This window comes from Portunus trituberculatus, chromosome 4 (genome assembly GCF_017591435.1).
Source record: "Portunus trituberculatus isolate SZX2019 chromosome 4, ASM1759143v1, whole genome shotgun sequence".
Classification (NCBI taxonomy): domain Eukaryota; kingdom Metazoa; phylum Arthropoda; class Malacostraca; order Decapoda; family Portunidae; genus Portunus; species Portunus trituberculatus.
The window spans coordinates 3035071-3050070 of record NC_059258.1 but is presented as its reverse complement, the minus strand read 5'-3'; the positions used below and the strand labels follow the sequence as shown (position 1 = coordinate 3050070).

The 15000-nt window shown below is 37.0% G+C and overlaps 1 protein-coding gene and 1 long non-coding RNA gene across 3 annotated transcripts in view; both read left to right on the top strand.

Annotated features, from left to right (window-relative positions):
* The window catches only part of LOC123512763 (CD109 antigen-like), a 103833-nt gene extending 95173 nt beyond the window's left edge, over positions 1-8660 (top strand). Inside the window, exons 30-36 of one of the 2 annotated variants that reach the window (XM_045269342.1) lie at positions 199-332; positions 2316-2554; positions 2909-3070; positions 3822-4018; positions 4870-5056; positions 6675-6783; positions 8308-8660. In XM_045269342.1, coding sequence (XP_045125277.1) covers positions 199-332; positions 2316-2554; positions 2909-3070; positions 3822-4018; positions 4870-5056; positions 6675-6783; positions 8308-8504 — 1225 coding nt within the window. In that variant the 3' untranslated portion in view covers positions 8505-8660. The remainder of the gene's footprint in view (positions 1-198; positions 333-2315; positions 2555-2908; positions 3071-3821; positions 4019-4869; positions 5057-6674; positions 6784-8307) is intronic. The other variant, XM_045269347.1, reaches the window with a different exon arrangement.
* Positions 8661-10233: 1573 nt separating this feature from the next.
* Positions 10234-15000, top strand: part of LOC123512783 — an 80782-nt gene continuing 76015 nt past the window's right edge. Inside the window, exon 1 of the long non-coding RNA XR_006677184.1 lies at positions 10234-10395. This is a non-coding gene — a long non-coding RNA (uncharacterized LOC123512783). The remainder of the gene's footprint in view (positions 10396-15000) is intronic.

Below are 15000 nucleotides of genomic sequence, written 5' to 3'. Positions count from 1 at the left end.
AAATAAGTAGGACAAGAATGAGAAAAAAAGAAGAATGAAAAGAAAAAAAAAACACACACACACACACACACACACACACACACACACACACACACACACACACAAACCTTACTCTCTCAAATAAAAACAGAAAAAAAAGAAAGAAAAAAAAAAAAAAAATTGAGGAAAACACTAAAACACACACACCTTTCTCGACAGTTACTTGGTGTTCCAATTAGCGCACCTGCATGACGTGTACCACCTGGCCATCACCGCTTACGCCCTCACCGTGCTGGGCTCCCCCTCTGCAGACACAGCGGCGGCCAGACTCTATGCCAGGCGAAGACAGCAAGGTGAGTGTTCTTCCTTGCCCTTCTCTGTTTCTTATCCCCTTCAGTACCAGGACGTGTTTCCATATTCATTCTGGTGACTATTTGGTGATTTTATACAGCTTCAGAAATTCATATGGGGGATTAAAATAGTGAAGACTGTGGCCATTAATCTTCTGACCTCCATAGAGCCTTCCTAATGTCAATAAAATGCCTTCAAAACATGCGAAGCTGTCTAAAAATTACCTTCAAACATGCAAAACTTTCTTAAAATGCCCTTTAAAACATGCGAAACTTTTAAAATGCCCTAAAAAATATGCCAAACTGTCTTAAAATGCCCTAAAACATGCCAAACTGTCTTAAAATGCTCTCAGAACATGCCATGCCAGACTGTCTTAAAATGCCCTCAAAACATGCAAAACTGTCTTAAGATGCCCTCAAAACATGCCAGACTGTCTTAAAATCCCTCAAAATATGCCAGACTGTCTTAAAAACATGCCAGACTGTCTTAAAATCCCCTCAAAACATGCCAAACTGTCTTAAAAACATGCCAGACTGTCTTAAAATCCCCTCAAAACATGCCAAACTGTCTTAAAAACATGTCAGACTGTCTTAAAATGCCCTCAAAACATGCCAAACTGTCTTAAAATTTCCTCAAAACGAGTCTTTATATTCATTCTGGTGACTATTTGGTGATTTTATACAGCTTCAGAAACTCATGTGGGGGGTTAAAATAGTGAAGACTGTGGCCATTAATCTTCCAACCTCCATAGACCCTTCCTAATGTCAATAAAATGGTCTAATGGTACACAAATCTCAAGGTCAAAATGTGTCCCAGTACTGAAAGGGTTAATATCTCGTTTTCTGTTGCTCTTTTTCTGTTCCTCGTTTTCTGTTCATTTTCTCTTCCTTCTTTATTTTCTTTTTTTTTTTACAATTACTGCGATTTCTCTCTCTCTCTCTCTCTCTCTCTCTCTCTCTCTCTCTCTCTCTCTCTCTCTCTCTCACACACACACACACACACACGTCATTACCTCATCATCATTTCTGCTCATCATTTTCCGTCTCTCACATTCAAATTCTCTCATCATCATTCTTTTCCCCTCATCCTTCCCCTCATCCTTCCCCTCATCCTTCCCCTCACTTTATAACACCTTGGTCCTCTCAGTTAGCCTTCAGTCTCCCTTACCTGTTCTCACCTGTACTTTTCCTTCTTTGAAATTAGTTGGATTAAGGCGTAGGAGAGTTTGAAGATATGGTTTCCTGTCTTTTCATCTGTCACTCTCCATTAACCCTCCATTAATATCTATTCTTTTGCCTTTTTTTTTATCTATCTCACTTTTTTCCTTTTCTTCTGTCAGTCTTCATAAAAACCCATTAAAACTCATTCTTCTATCTTTTTTTTCCTTTTTATCATATTTTCTTGTCTTTTCTTCTGTCAGTCTTCATAAAACTAATTAAATCAACCATTCGTTCATCTTTTTATCTATTTATCACCTTTCGATGTCTTTTCACCTGTCAGTCTCCATCAAAACCCATTAAAATCAACCATTATTTTATTTTTCACCTTTCTATCACCTTTCCATGTCCTTTCTTCCATCAAACTGCATAAAAACCCCATTAAATTCTGCTTTTTCTTACATTTCCTTTTTTTTCACCTGACAATCTAAAAATCCCATTAAAATCAACCATTATTTTGTCTTTTTATTTTTTTGTTACCTTTTTTTACCTGTCGTTCTAAAAGTTATATTAAAATTAACCATTCCTTTAAATTTTTTGCTAATTCTCACCTTTCCTTGCCTTTTCACCTGCCAATCTTAAAAAAATAAATAAATAAACTCATTCCTTTATTTCTACCCTCCTCCTCCTCCTCCTCCTCCTCCTTCTCCTCCTCCTCCTTCTTCCTGCATTTATCAGCTTATCAACACCACCACCTCCTACACCACAAACACTATCACCTCCTGCTCTTCCTCCTCTCTATCTCACCTATCCTTGTCTCTTCTACAGGTGACATGGCGTACTGGTCCAAGGTACGCATTACCACACACCTTCGTCGCCAGGAGAACAGTCAGAGGGCGTTCCTGCTGCCAAGGGAGCCTGAACAGTGGGACGCGCATGCTGTCGAGGCCACAAGTTACGGTCTGCTAGTACTGCTCACGAGGGAAGGAGTGACGACAAATTCTGAGCAAGTTATGAGGTGGCTGAATGCTGTGAGAGATTGGGACTTTGCGTTCGTGTCTACTTCGGTGAGTGTATGTGTGTGTGTGTGTGTGTGTGTGTGTGTATGTTTTGTGTTTTTCTGGTTTGTTTTTTGCTTTTATTTTGTTTTCTATTGTCATTTTTCTCTCTTTCGTCTCTTTCTTTGGTCTTGTTTCGTCTCTCGTTTCTCTGTCTCTCTGTTTCTCTCTCTCTCTCTCTCTATTCCTCCATCCCTTAGCCTTTCCTTCAATCCTTCTATCCTACCCTCCCTTTCATCCACCTATCTCCTATACCCTTAATCTCTCCCTCCCTCTTCCCTCCTCCCTCCTTCCCATTAACAAACCACGCCATCCACACACTCTTCCTTCAGTTACCCTCCTTTCCTTCACCCACTCCTGCAGGATACAGTGGTGGCGATGCAGGCCCTGGCGGAGTATTCGTTCAGGGCAAGACTAAGGGATGTGACGAATATTGACTGTACTTTTGAGGTCACATCCCAGCCTGTCACGCCCCTGGAGGTCAAGATTACTAATGAGTCTTTATCTACTTATCATTCGTTTGAGGTGAGTGGTCTCCTGGTGAGGATAAGTGAGGTTCAGTGAGGTTTGGTTTCGTGTGGTGAGGTTGAATTTGGTGAGGTTTTGTTAAGGTAGGTTAATAATGGTGTGGTTAATTTGGCTGAGGTTAGTTTGGTGAGGTTTAGTTAAGTTAGGTTTGGTGAGGTTAATTTTGGTGAGGTAAATTGTGGATAGGTTAGACTAAGTTTGGTGAGGTTTACTGTGATGAGGTTAATTTGTGTGAGGTTAAGTTTGGTGAGGTTTAGTTAAGTTTAGTGAGGTTAATTTTGGGGTGAGGTGGTGTTGGTGTCTACTCTACCTGGTGTTGTAGTTAATGTAGTTAGGTTAGGTTAGGTTAGGTTAGGTTAGGTGGTGTTGTGGGTGTGGAATATTGTAGTAGTAAGATAGTGTAGTACATTAAGATATGCATTGTAGATATACCTGTTACACACACACACACACACACACACACACACTTAACCAACCCTTTCAGTTTATATGTAATTCTCACCACTAACAAAAAAAAAAAAAAAAGAAATAGAAAACAAAACAAGATATATTAGAACACTATCTAGCCAGTGTCACATAAAAAAGACAAAATAATGAGTGAATCGTTAACAGTGAGCATTTTTCTTTAATCTTTTCATTTTTATGCTATTTTGTCCTCTTCCTTACGTAAAAAAACAAAAATAATAAGAAAAAGAACATGAAAAATATCAACATAACGACATCGAGTTTTCTCCCGCACTAAACCCAGCTGGAGAACGTTTGGGGACACGTGAACTTGATGGCGAAGGGATCAGGACAAGCCATCGCACAGTTGGAGGTCTCGTGGGGTGTGGACGTGCTGGGCTTCATTGAACAGCCACACAAGAAGTACTTTGAACTGGATGTATGGGAGAAGTATCACCAGTTTAGAAACAAGTCCATCATTACTACGACTGTTTGTGCAAAGTAGGTAGTGGTGGTGGTGGTGGTGGTGGTGGTGGTGGTGGGTTTGTTTTGTGGGTTTTTTTTTTAGGTTTTTTAGTTAGCATTTTGTAGTTGTAGTTGTAGTTGTAGTAGTAGTAGTAGTAGTAGTAGTAGTAGTTGTTGTTGTTGTAATAGTAATAGTAGTAGTAGTAGTAGTAGTAGTAGTAGTAATAGTAGTAGTGGTAGTGGTGGAAGTTGTAGTAGTTGTTGTAGTAGTAGTAGTAGTAGTAGTAGTAGTAGTAGTAGTAGTAGTAGTAGTAGTGGCAATAAAAGTAATAAATAACCACGTTTTTTTCCCTCTCTAGTCCAGTGGTTCCCAAATTTTTTCAGTCATTTCCCCTGCACCCAGTTCAACCATCCAGATTTCCCCTTCATGTGTATGAGAGAGAGCAGTTAAAACACACTGAGACTATTTACCAATTTATTTTTTTCAAATGTACAAATATACTGATAAATTTATAGTTAGAGTAAAGTGGATAGAGAGCAGTTAGTAACAATTAAGCATAGCCATAGAGAGCGGTTAGGAACAAATAAAAGGACTTTTGATTTGACTTTGAGATTCTTTCAGTTTGTAGGTAGTGTAATTGTTTCCCCCTGGTATCTTCAAATTTCTCCCCCAGGTGGTAATTTCCCCCAGTTTGAGAACCACTGCTCTAGTCTATCATTTCCAACAATTTTGTCACCATATTGCAGCAGAAACACCACCACCACCACCACCACCACCAACACCAACAACAAAACCACACACAAAAAAAAAAAACACACACACACACACACACAAAATGAACACCAAGCAACTCTTAAACCAACATGACATCCTTTTCCTTCAACAGGTGGCTTGCTACTGAGGAAGGGAACACCAGTAGCGCCGCCCTGGTGGAGATAGAGGTCCCTACTGGCTACATGTTAATCCAGCCACACGCAGAAGAGAGACTAGCGGCAATAAGGAGCGCTGGACACTTCCCTGAGCTTAAAAATGTGCACACGACGAAAACTCACATATTCTGGCAGTTTGATAATGTAAGTTTGTGCTTTTTGCCTGTGTTTTGTAAGAATTAGTTGAACTTTTTGGCAGTATTTGATAATGTAAATTGTTGCTTTTTATTTTATTATTAAGTAAAAAGGATTAATTGAACTTTTGGGGAGTTTGATAATGTAAATTGTTGTTTTTGTTTTTGTTGTTATGTAAAAAGGATTAATTGAACTTTTTGGCAGTTTGATAATGTGAGTTCATGTGTTTTGCTTTTGTTTTGTAAGGATTTATTGAACTTTTCGGCAGTTTGAGAATATAAGTTCCTGTTTTTGTTGTTATGTAAAAAGGGTTGATTAATTGAACTTTTTGGCAGTTTGATAATGTAAGCTGTTGTTTTTGCCTTTGTTATGTAAGGAATAATTGAACTTTTTGGCAGTTTGAGAATATGAGTTCCTGTTTTTGGTTTTGTTATGTAAAAAGGGTTGATTAATTGAACTTTTTGGCAATTTGGTAATGTAAGTTCCTGTTTTTTACTTTCGTTATGTAAGGAATAATTGAACTTTTTGGCAGTTTGAGAATATAAGTTCCTGTTTTTTGGTTTTGTTATGTAAAAAGGGTTGATCAATTGAACTTTTTGGCAGTTTGAGAATATAAGTTCCTGTTTTTTGCTTTCTTTATGTAAGGATTAATTGAACTTTTTGTTTATGCATCTTTTTTTTTGCTTTTTTTTATACATATTTTTTATTCATTATCTTCATTATCACTAATTCTCCTTTTCTTTTTCTGGTTCTCCTGTGTCTCATTATTTTGGGTGATTCTTCGTGATTATATTATCTTTTCGTGTTTTTGTTCTTATTTCTTCGTATTTTTTCTTTTCCTCCTTTTCATTTTCTTCTGCTAGCGCCTGTACTGCTTTTGAAAGGGTTTATTTGAAGCGACACGAGTATTTAAGATTGTTTTCTATGATTCTAGCGGCAGATTAACAAGATTCTTACAATATTAACAATATAATCAGTCTGAAGAACCCGGGTAACTATCTATGTGGCTTTAAAAATCAGTCAGTGATGTTATAGGGATTTTTATTAATGTTTCTATGGTTTTAGCGGCAGATTAACAACATTCCTACATTATCATCAAGAGAAACTGTCTGGAGAACCTGGGTAAGATATTTTTCGGGACCTCAGAAACGCTTGGCCACAGGGATGATTAGCGGGGTTTTCAAGAGTGTTTCTCCATAATGTAAAAATCTTGTTAATCTGCCACTAAGACCTTAACGCCCTTAAAAATTCTCTCACCACTACTATTTTCTAAGGCCACAGGGATGATTAGCGGGGTTTTCAAGAGTGTGTCTACAGTTTATAACGTAGAAATCTTGTCACTCTGCCTCTTGAACCATAAAAATACCTTAAAAACTCGTGTAAATGTAAACTTAAATAAAGCCTTTTGAAATCGTGAAGATGAAGCGTAGAAAGGTTTGAGAATACAAGCTTTAAATACCACACAGTTTAAGGAGGACATTTTGCCATATTGTTATCATTTTTTAATCTCACTTATTATTTTTCCTTCAAATTTCACTTTCTATTTATTTATCTATTTATTTTGTTTTATCTATCTATTTTTTTCCTTCTTCCGGTGTTTGAATCTTCCTTCTCTCATCGCCTCCAGATCCCGTCACACTCCAGCCAGTGCTTCAGCTATGACATACGAAGATGGTACCCCGCCGCCAACCTGACAGCCATCCGCTCAGCCACTGTCATGGAGCTCTTCTCGCCAGGTAAGACTCGACTCGTCCCTCTCTTGTCTCCCCAGGTAAGACTCGTCCCTCTCTTGTCTCGCCAGGTAAGACTCGTCCCTGTCTTGTCTCGCCAGGTAAGACACATTCCTCTCTTTTCTAAGCTTCTTTTTGTGATTTACTTATTTTTGCCTCTTTTTTTTTATTCATTTATCTATTTTTTTGGGGGGCGTCACCCTGGTATGAGTGTACAATTTAATTAATTTATTTATTTTAGCTTTTTCTTTTAGTTGTATACTTATTTTACTTATTTACATATGTTTATTGACTTTTCTTAACCCCTTCAGCACCATGACGCTCTCTCTCTCTCTCTCTCTCTCTCTCTCTCTCTCTCTCTCTCTCTCTCTCTCTCACACACACACACACACACACACACACACACTAACAGGCAAGCCTCAGCACAATTTGATCATAACTTGCGTGAAATATAGTCAGTAGTCACCGCCTGCCTGACTCTCACTGACTTAAGACACTCATCACTTCCTAACAGCGTGACAGAGAGGCGATTCCAAGCCACACCTACGATGACATAGGATCACTCACGCTTTGGGTAATAGACTCTGCCTCATCTTGAAGTTCTGTATGCTTCACTTACACTATTTCAGAAGGCTTTATTGAAGGTTACGCGAGGTTTTTAAGGTGTTTTTTACTGTTCTAGAGGCAGAGTGACAAGATTTCTGCATTATTAACTGGAGAAACAGTCTTGAAATCACCGCTAGTCATCTCTGTGGGCTAAGTGTTTTCAAGGGCGTTTTTATGGTTCTAGTGACAGATTAACAAGATTTCTGCATTATTAATTGGAGAAACACTCTTGAAATCACCGCTAGTCATCTCTGTGGCCTTGGAAAATAGCCGTGGTGAGAGAACGAGGCGTGAATACTGGTCTATATTTCACACTGACCTAACTGTATGAAGAAAGATTAATAGCACTAGGATTAAATGATGAAGTCTTTGTAAACATTTGCGAGAAAGAATAGGGTTAAAAAGATGAAGATTTCGCAGTTTCTACCTTGTTTACTGACTGGAGGTGACTGATAAGGTGTTTCAAAGTGATTAGTTATATTCAGTACTGGGACACATTTCTACCACGAGTTTTTGGTGTAATTAGATGATTTTATTGATATTATGAAGGATTTATGGAAGTCAGAAGATTGATGGTTTGGTGAGGTTGATTTTGGTGAGGTAAATTTTGGTGAGGTTTAATTAAGTTTGGTGAGGCTAAGTTTGGTGAGTCCGTAAGTTATTGACCCCTTCAGTACTGGGACATTTCTACCATGAGTGTTTGGTGTCATTAGACCATTTTTTTTTTCATTATGAAGGATTTATGGAAGTCAGAAGATTAACGTCCAGTCTTCACTATTTCAATCACGCTATGAATATCTGAAGCTGAATGTAATCACCAAATAGTAACTAGAATAAATGTGAAGACTTGCCATGATACTGAAGGCGTTAAGGATGTTTCTTTGGCTAGACAGATTAACATACCCTCACTCACTCTCTCAACAGAACACTTTGAAATGGTGATGATAAACGCCACGCCCCTCGCACTCCTGGACATATGTGAGGTGTGTGGGTCTTACCAGTGCCCTTACTGCCCTATATACAGCACAGCGCCCTCTGTCTCCTCGCCCTGGCTACTGATGCTGCTCCTCTTCGCCCTCTCCCTCCTCCTCTCCCCGCCACATCACGAAAGTAGATCCTAGTGTGGTGTTTTTCATTGTTCCTCTCTCCTGGTGGTGTTGTGGTGTTGTGGTGTTGTGGTTGGTGTTGTGTGGTGTTTTTTTTTTTTCTTTGTTTTGGTGATTGTTTGTGGTTTTGGTGATAGTGGTGGTTGTGGTGGTGGTGGTGGTGGTGGTGGTGCTGGTAGTAGTAGTAGTAGTAGTAGTAGTAGTAGTAGTAGTTAGATTAAGTTACAGTTTTTTTACGTTTTTATCTACAACAACAACTACTACTACTACTACTACTACTACTACTACTACTACTACTACTACTACTACTACTACTACTATCACCACTAATACTATCACTACTACTACGATTATTATTATTATTATTCCTACTACCACCATCATTATTGTTGTTATTTTCACCACCACGCGAGCTGATGATGATGATGACAGTGCCGTGAGAGAGGGACGAGCTGACACAAAGCCTGAAATCAGCAGTGAGAAGTCAGCAAATTGAGCTTTATTGACTCGCTGACCTATGCTGATTCTTGCTGACTCTTATACGCGAAAAAAAAAAAAAAAAACATTGAAACTTGAAAAAAATAGACAAATACGAAGAATGAAGTAAAAAATAAAGAAAAAAATGAAAAATAAAGAAAAAAACTTAATATCTGATGGAAAAAATATCGAAGTGGATTGAAAACTGTGACCTACATCTCGTTTTCTTTAGTGCTGTGTTCGTTTTCTATGGTGTTATATTAGCGTAGACTCGTGAAAATTTGGTCTACCAGTGATACTACGTGTGTGTGTGTGTGTGTGTGTGTGTGTGTGTGTGTGTGTGTGTGTGTGTGTGTGTGTGTGCTGTAGTTGTTATCGAGTATACTGACTGTGCGATCTCTCTCTCTCTCTCTCTCTCTCTCTCTCTCTCTCTCTCTCTCTCTCTCTCTCTCTCTCTGTAGCGCTGTTATTTCAAAGTTAGAATTGAAACACGCACAAAATAATTAGATTTGTGTGTTTATTTTCTACATTTTGTACGGGACTATGTATGTATGTATGTATGTATGTATGTATGTGTATGTATGTATGTATGTATGTATGACAGTTTATTTTTAGCCTTATGTTTTATATTGTAGTTCATCTTTCATTTTTTTTAATTAATTTTTCGTGGTATAAGTTTTGATAATTTTGTTGAGTTTACGATGAATCAGTTTTAAGATTCTGATAAACTCTGTGTGTGTGTGTGTGTGTGTGTGTGTGTGTGTGTGTGTGTGTGTGTGTGTGTGTGTATTACTATTATTATTATTATTATTATTATTTTATTATTTTTACTTGACTATTTTAAGTAAGTGACTTTTTTTTCAACGTTGTATAATAAATGATGAAAATAATGATGTAGTTTGAGTTTGGCCTCTTCTTCTTCTCCTTCTTCTTCTTCTTCTTCTTCTTCTTCTTCTTATTCCCAACTTTTCTTTTTCTTTTTCCTGTTTCCATTTCTGTTTTTGAAAGATAAACAATGATGAGAAAGAGAGAGAGAACAAGTATTAGGAGATATATTCAGGTCTCTCTCTCTCTCTCTCTCTCTCTCTCTCTCTCTCTCTATACGACAGTCATAACATCACACACACACACACACACACACACACACACACACACACACACACACACACACACAGCCTTCTACAACATATCACATTAATTCAAAGCTCGCGGGTGACTGCTGGTGTGACGCATGCCCAGAGAGAGAGAGACAGAGAGAGCTCCACCTGGGCACGGCTGAGAGTATGATGCGGAAGGTGTCCTCAAAATAATACGTGTTTTTTCGAGTTTCCCCCCGCTGTGTGTCGTTGTCTTCCCCCCAGGAGGCCACTCAGAGATCCAGGAAGAGCGAGGACTAAGGAAAACGCCGCTGGATCGCCCGTAAAGCTGAGTAAGTGTTATTTAGATGAAGCGAGTGGTGGATGAGAGAGAAGCAGCGGGAGAGGAATGGAGGTGCCTGTGTACGATGATTGCCAAATATATACGTTTTTGAGTTCCGATGTGGGTGTAATGGAAGATTGTAGTGGTGTGATAGTGGTAGGTGTGTTTTTGTTGTTTTTTTGTTGTTTTTGTAAGATTGTGTTAGTTTTTTGTTGTATATTTCGTTATTTTGCTTTGAGGTTTGTTGTCTCGAGTTTTTATTGCTTCGAACGTGGGTATCTCTCTCTCTCTCTCTCTCTCTCTCTCTCTTGAAAAATATTAGATGTATATAAAGTCAAACGAAGAAAAATTGAACGTTGGGTGAAGATTAAAGAAACAAGATTAACCTAACTACATTTTGGGTAGTTGAACCTATCCCCCCGCTCTCTCTCTCTCTCTCTCTCTCTCTCTCTCTCTCTCTCTCTCTCTCTCTCTCTCTCTCTCTCATGCCATCCTTTACAATTTTTTATCTACGTTCTTCCACACTATAACCTTCCTCCTCCTCCTCTTCCTCTTCCTCTTCCTCTTCCTCTTCCTCTTCCTCCTCCTCCTCCTCCTCCTCCTCCTCCTCCTCCTCCTCCTCCTTCTTCTCCTCCTCCTCCTGAAACCAAGTGCTTCTATACTTTTCTCTTCTTCTTCCTCCTCCTCCTCCTCGTCCTCCTCCTCCAACAAGTCTGCTGCTGCTTGTTTCTTCCTTTGTCTTCGTTAATGTTCTTCCTTTAAAGTAATTCCTTCATTCCTCCTTCCTTTTGAATCTCCTCCTCCTCCTCCTCCTCCTCCTCCTCCTCCTCCTCTTCTTTTTTTCTTCCTTTCATTTTCCCTCCTTTACTTTCTTTAAACTAATTACCTTCTTCGTACCTCGTTTTCCTAAGTACCTCCTCCTCCTCCTCCTCCTCCTCCTCCTCCTCCTCCTCCTCCCCTCCTCCTCTTCCTCTTCCTCTTCTTCTTCCTTTTTTATCCCTTGACCTCCTCCTCTGGGTGGCGACACTTTCTCTTCCTCCTCCTCCTCCTCCTCCTTTTGATCACTATGCTTCCTCTCCTCTTCTCTTCCTCTTCCTTCCTTCCTTCTCTACTTTCCGCAAAATCATTCCTTCCTTTGTACCTCGTTCCTCTAAGTACCTCCTCCTCCTCCTCCTCCTCCTCCTCCTCCTCCTCGTGACACTTTCCCTCAGCAATATGGCGGCGATAAAGACAATTCGTTTAAGAGCCGCGGTCACCCATTACCCTCTCCTTTTGTTTGACTCGCTACCTAACCGCCCTAAGTCTTGTGGGGGTCGTTTTCTGCACCCCCTTTCTGCCCCCCTCTCTCACCCTCTCTCTCTCTCTCCTTCTATACCTCTCTGGTAACAATGAGGTGTGTTCGTGCGTTGGTGGCTGGCTGGGTAGGTGTGTGTGTGTGTCTGTGTGTTCTATTATTGCAAGTCCCGTGGTTAAAGTAATTGATTCGCAGAGGGTGGTGGTGGTGGTGGTGGTGGTGGTTTTAGAGTATATTTAAGGTGTTTGCTGTATTTCTTGTGTTTTTTTTTTTTAATCCAAGGGTTTAAAAGTTGTAATTACTGTAGGTAACTATTTGTATCTTTAATGATCTGTCTTTCCTTATCTAACTATCCAAAGTATTCCTAACTATTCCTGACCACTTAACTATCAAACTACCATTATGTACTTTAAACTATCAAACTACCAATGTACTTAACTATCAAACTACCACTATGTACTTTAACTATCAAACTACCACTATGCACTTTAACTATCAAACTACCACTATGCACTTTAACTATCAAACTAACGCTGTACCTAAACTATCAAACTACCACTATTTACTTTAACTATCAAACTATCTCTAATTATTCTTTTACTATCTCTAACAATTAACTATCAAACTATCTCTAATTATTTTTTTCTATCTCTAATAATTAACTATCAAACTATCTATAATTATTCTTTTTACTATCTCTAACAATTAACTATCAAACTATCTCTATTTTTTTTACTATCTCTAACAATTAACTATCAAACTATCTCTATTTTTTTTACTATCTCTAACAATTAACTATCAAACTATCTCTATTTTTTTACTATCACTAACAATTAACTATCAAACTATCTCTATTTTTTTACTATCACTAACAATTAACTATCAAACTATCTCTAATTATTTTTTTTCTATCTCTAACAATTAACTATCAAACTATCTCTAATTTTTTTTCTATCTCTAACAATTAACTATCAAACTATCGCTAATTATTCTTTTTACTATCTAACAATTAACTATCAAACTATCTCTAATTATATCTCTAACAATTAACTATCAAACTATCTCTATATCTCTAACAATTAACTATCAAACTATCTCTATTTTTTTTACTATCACTAACAATTAACTATCAAACTATCTCTATTTTTTTTACTATCTCTAACAATTAACTATCAAACTATCTCTATTTTTTTTACTATCTCCAACAATTAACTATCAAACTATCGCTAATTATTCTTTTTACTATCTCTAACAATTAACTATCAAACTATCGCTAATTATTATTTTTACTATCTAACAATTAACTATCAAACTATCTCTATTTTTTTTACTATCACCAACAATTAACTATCAAACTATCTCTATTTTTTTACTATCTCTAACAATTAACTATCAAACTATCTCTAATTATTTTTTTCTATCTCTAACAATTAACTATCAAACTATCTCTAATTATTATTTTTACTATCTAACAATTAACTATCAAACTATCTCTATTTTTTTTACTATCACTAACAATTAACTATCAAACTATCGCTAATTATTCTTTTTACTATCTCTAACAATTAACTATGAAACTATCGCTATTTTTTTACTATCACTAACAATTAACTATCAAACTATCGCTAATTATTCTTTTTACCATCTCTAACAATTAACTATCAAACTATCGCTAATTATTCTTTTTACTATCTAACAATTTTTCCTTTTTTTTAATTCTTGGACTATTAACTATTCCCTTAACTATTCTTAGATCTATTTAACTTGTCTTCAATTACGAGGTTATTATTTTATTTATTCATTTATTCATTTATTCATTTATTCTTATTTATTTCTATTTATTTCGTTTTATTTCATTTTTTTACGTTTTCAAGATTTTTTTTTTTTTTTTTAAGATTTCGTTCCAAATTATATGCTTATTTTTTTTCTTCATTTTTTTTTCCATTTCTTAGTTTTCATTTTTATTTTTTGTTTTAAGTTTCATCGTTTTCTTTTTTTTTTTTTCCCAGTTTTTTTTCTTTCTTTTTCTCTTTTCCCAATATTTTTTTTTCCTCTTTTCCCAGTGTTTTTTCTTTCTTTTCTCTTTTCCCAGTAATATTTTTCCTTTCTTTTCTCATTTCCCAGTAATATTTTTCTTTCTTTTCCAGTATTTTTTCTTTTTCTCTTTTCCCAGTGTTTATTTTTTCTTTTTTCTTTTTTTTCTTTTTCTCTTTTCCCAGTAATATATTTTTTTCTTTTCCTCTTTTCCCAGTATTTTTTTTCTTTTTTCTTTTCCCAGTAATATTTTTCTTTCTTTTTCTCTTTTCCCAGTGTTTTTTTTCTTTCTTTTTCTCTTTTCCCAGTAATATTTTTTTCTCTTTTTCTCTTTTCCCAATATTTTTTTTCTTTTCCTCTTTTCCCAGTGTTTTTTTCTTTCTCTTTCTCTTTTCCCAGTAATATTTTCCCAGTAATGTTTCTTCACTTGCAACATTTCTTCCTTTCATTGTTTGCTTGTTCCCTTTAATTCCTGCAATATTTTCTCCTCACTTCCAAGAAAGAGGAGGAGGAGGAGGAGGAGGAGGAGGAGAAGGAGGTGGAGGAGGAGGAGGAGGAAGTGGAGGAGGAGGAGGAGGAGGAGGAGGAGGAGAGGAGGAGGAGGTGGAGGAGGAGGAGGAGGAGGAGGAGGAGGAGGAGGAGGAGGAGGAGGAGGAGGAATGAATTGAAAAGGAGAAAAAGTGTAGTTTAATGTAACGAAGTTGATAAATTTTTTTATATTTCATTTTTTATTTCAAAAGACTTCAAACCCACAAATTAACTCACAAACAGGATCCAATACCCTTTAGAACACCAAAGAGCAACCATAACCTTAAAATACCCCAAAAATATACTTGAAACCCACAAATTTAGAACCAAAACACAAAAACCCTTTAAGTATCCCCATAAAGGCTTAAAACCCACAAATTAACACACAAACAGGATCCAACTCCCTTTAGAACAGTAAAGAGCAAACCATACCCCTAAAATGCCCCTAAATAGACGTAAGACCCACATAACGCACAAAAATCTTTAAAATATCCCCCCAAAAGACTTTAAACCCACAAATTAACACATACAAAGAATCCAAATCCCTTTAAAACACCGGAAAAACAAGACACCCTTAATAAAGACTTCGAACCCACAAATTTAGATTCATAACACAAAAACCCTTTGAAAAAACAATAAGATAACTTGGAAAAGATTTTAAACCCACAAACTTACACACCAACACGATCCAACACCCTTTAAAACACCAAAGAAGCGAAAAAATACCCTTGAAATACCTTAAAATAGACTCTAAACCCA